Source organism: Mandrillus leucophaeus, unplaced genomic scaffold (genome assembly GCF_000951045.1).
Source record: "Mandrillus leucophaeus isolate KB7577 unplaced genomic scaffold, Mleu.le_1.0 Scaffold111, whole genome shotgun sequence".
In the NCBI taxonomy this organism is placed as follows: Eukaryota; Metazoa; Chordata; class Mammalia; order Primates; family Cercopithecidae; genus Mandrillus; species Mandrillus leucophaeus.
In genome coordinates, this window is record NW_012099321.1 from 3,075,050 (window position 1) to 3,076,792 (window position 1,743).

The following is a 1,743-nucleotide window of genomic DNA, read 5'->3' on the forward strand; positions in this document are numbered from 1 at the left end:
CCCTGAGCCACCGGTCCCTCTGCTCCGGTTACCTACCCATCGAGCCGCTGGCAAAGCCTGGGATGCGCGGGGCTGGTCCAGGCCTCAAGGGCGGCCTCTTATACACATCTAGATGTGTATAAGAGACAGGGCGAGGACTCCTCCGGCGAAAAGCGGCCGAGCTCCCAGCGCAGCAAGCGCAGCTGGCGCGTAGCCACCACGAAAACCCGCGCATAGACGAAGAGCATCACGAGAAGAGGAAGGTAGAAGGAGACGGAGGAGGACAGCAGCACATAGGGCATGTTGGAGGCGAAGGCACAGCAGCGCGGGTTGGAGTGGCAGCGCTGCGCCTCGGCGTCGGCCCCTAGGCGCCACCACTGGCTCATGATGGGCGCAAACGACACCGCGGCCGACACCACCCACACCAGGACCACGGCTGCCCTGGCGCGGCGCTTGGTGACCAGTGCGCCGTAACGCAGCGGGTTAGTCACAGCCAGGTAGCGGTCCACGGCCAGGGCGCACAGGGTTTCGATGCTGGCGGTCACACACAGCACGTCCACCGAGGTCCACAGCTCGCAGCCAGTGGCACCCAACGGCCAGTGGCCAGTCAGCACCAACGTGGCCGCCGGCGGCACCACCAAGAGTCCCATCACCAGGTCGGCTGCGGCCAGCGAAGTCACGAACACGTTGGTCATGGTCTGGAGCCTCGGCGTCCGGGTGATGGCCACGATGACCAGCAGGTTGCCTCCCACGGTGGCCAGCACCGCCAGCGCCAGCAGCGCCCCGGCCAGGGCCGCCGCCCACGGCACCCCTGGGAGGCCACTGGTGTTGGCGGTATTGGGCGCCAGGGTGGGGACGTCCGGCCACGGGACTAGAGAGCTGTTCCCATGAGGCCACGGAGCCATCCCCGGGTCGCGCGTGGGGCGGGAGGGAAAGAAGGAAGGAGGGGGTCTCCCAAATCACCTGGCTCAGGGGAGGGGGCAGCGAGGCGTGAGAGCGACTTCCCCAGCCTGGGCCATCTTCCCTAGCTGTCCCAGCCAGAGCTCTCAGCCTCCCCCCACCCCTGCTCCCTCGGTGCCACCGCTCTTGGGGGAGGAGTGGCGGCGCTTAAAGGGGCAGAGGCCGGTAGTCTGGAGGGGCCTCTGGAGCGGAATTGGAGAGTGGGGAGGATGGGCGATGGGATGCTCCACGTTTCCTTTAGCTAAATCTGGAGGAAGGGACACCTGGCTCCTCTGCCACGATCTGTCCACCCCTGCCGTGGCCAGGCTCCTGGACTCAGCACAGCACTCCCTGGGCACTGGCTTCCTGGAGCCCTGCACCTCCTTTCCCAGAAAGTCCCACAGCAACACAGGGGAAGGAGAGAGGAGAGCGCTCCCATCCCCACCCTTTACAAAGGCAAAGGTAACGCGCTGGAGTCAAGCAAAGGATTCACAGGAGCCCCTTATCCACTTGGGTGCCCTCCCCTAAGGTATTTTAAATTAAGTAATAGGGCTCAGCCAGATCTCCTGTCCCAAGACCTCAGCTTGGTGTGATCTGTCCCCTTTCCCTTCTATTTGAATTACCTTCTCTTTCCTTCCAGCTTTGTTTTTGTTTCCTTTTTAAATATTTTCAGGTACTGAGGAAATTTACCATATTTCAGGTCTCTCTCTCTCTGTCTCTGGAGGGTAGGTCTCTCTCTTTCTTTCCCAGGCTGGCTTTGAACTCCTGGGCTCAAGCCACCCTCCTGTCCCAGCCTCCTGAGTAGTTGGAATTGCAGGCAGGAAC

The 1,743-nt window shown here is 62.4% G+C and overlaps 1 protein-coding gene and 1 pseudogene across 1 annotated transcript; one reads left to right on the forward strand and one right to left on the reverse strand.

Moving 5' to 3' along the window:
- Nucleotides 1–98: 98 nt before the first annotated feature.
- Nucleotides 99–1,363, reverse strand: ADRB3 (adrenoceptor beta 3). The gene has a single exon (XM_011993535.1). It carries the CDS (start codon nucleotides 882–884, stop codon nucleotides 99–101), a length of 786 nt encoding a protein of 261 aa, XP_011848925.1. The 5' UTR covers nucleotides 885–1,363.
- Nucleotides 1,156–1,743, forward strand: part of LOC105549131 — a 37,612-nt pseudogene continuing 37,024 nt past the window's right edge.

Bases quoted from the DNA above. Each gene is read 5' to 3' on its own strand.
- ADRB3 (XM_011993535.1), bottom strand. From the start codon at position 884: ATGGCTCCGTGGCCTCATGGGAACAGCTCTCTAGTCCCGTGGCCGGAC.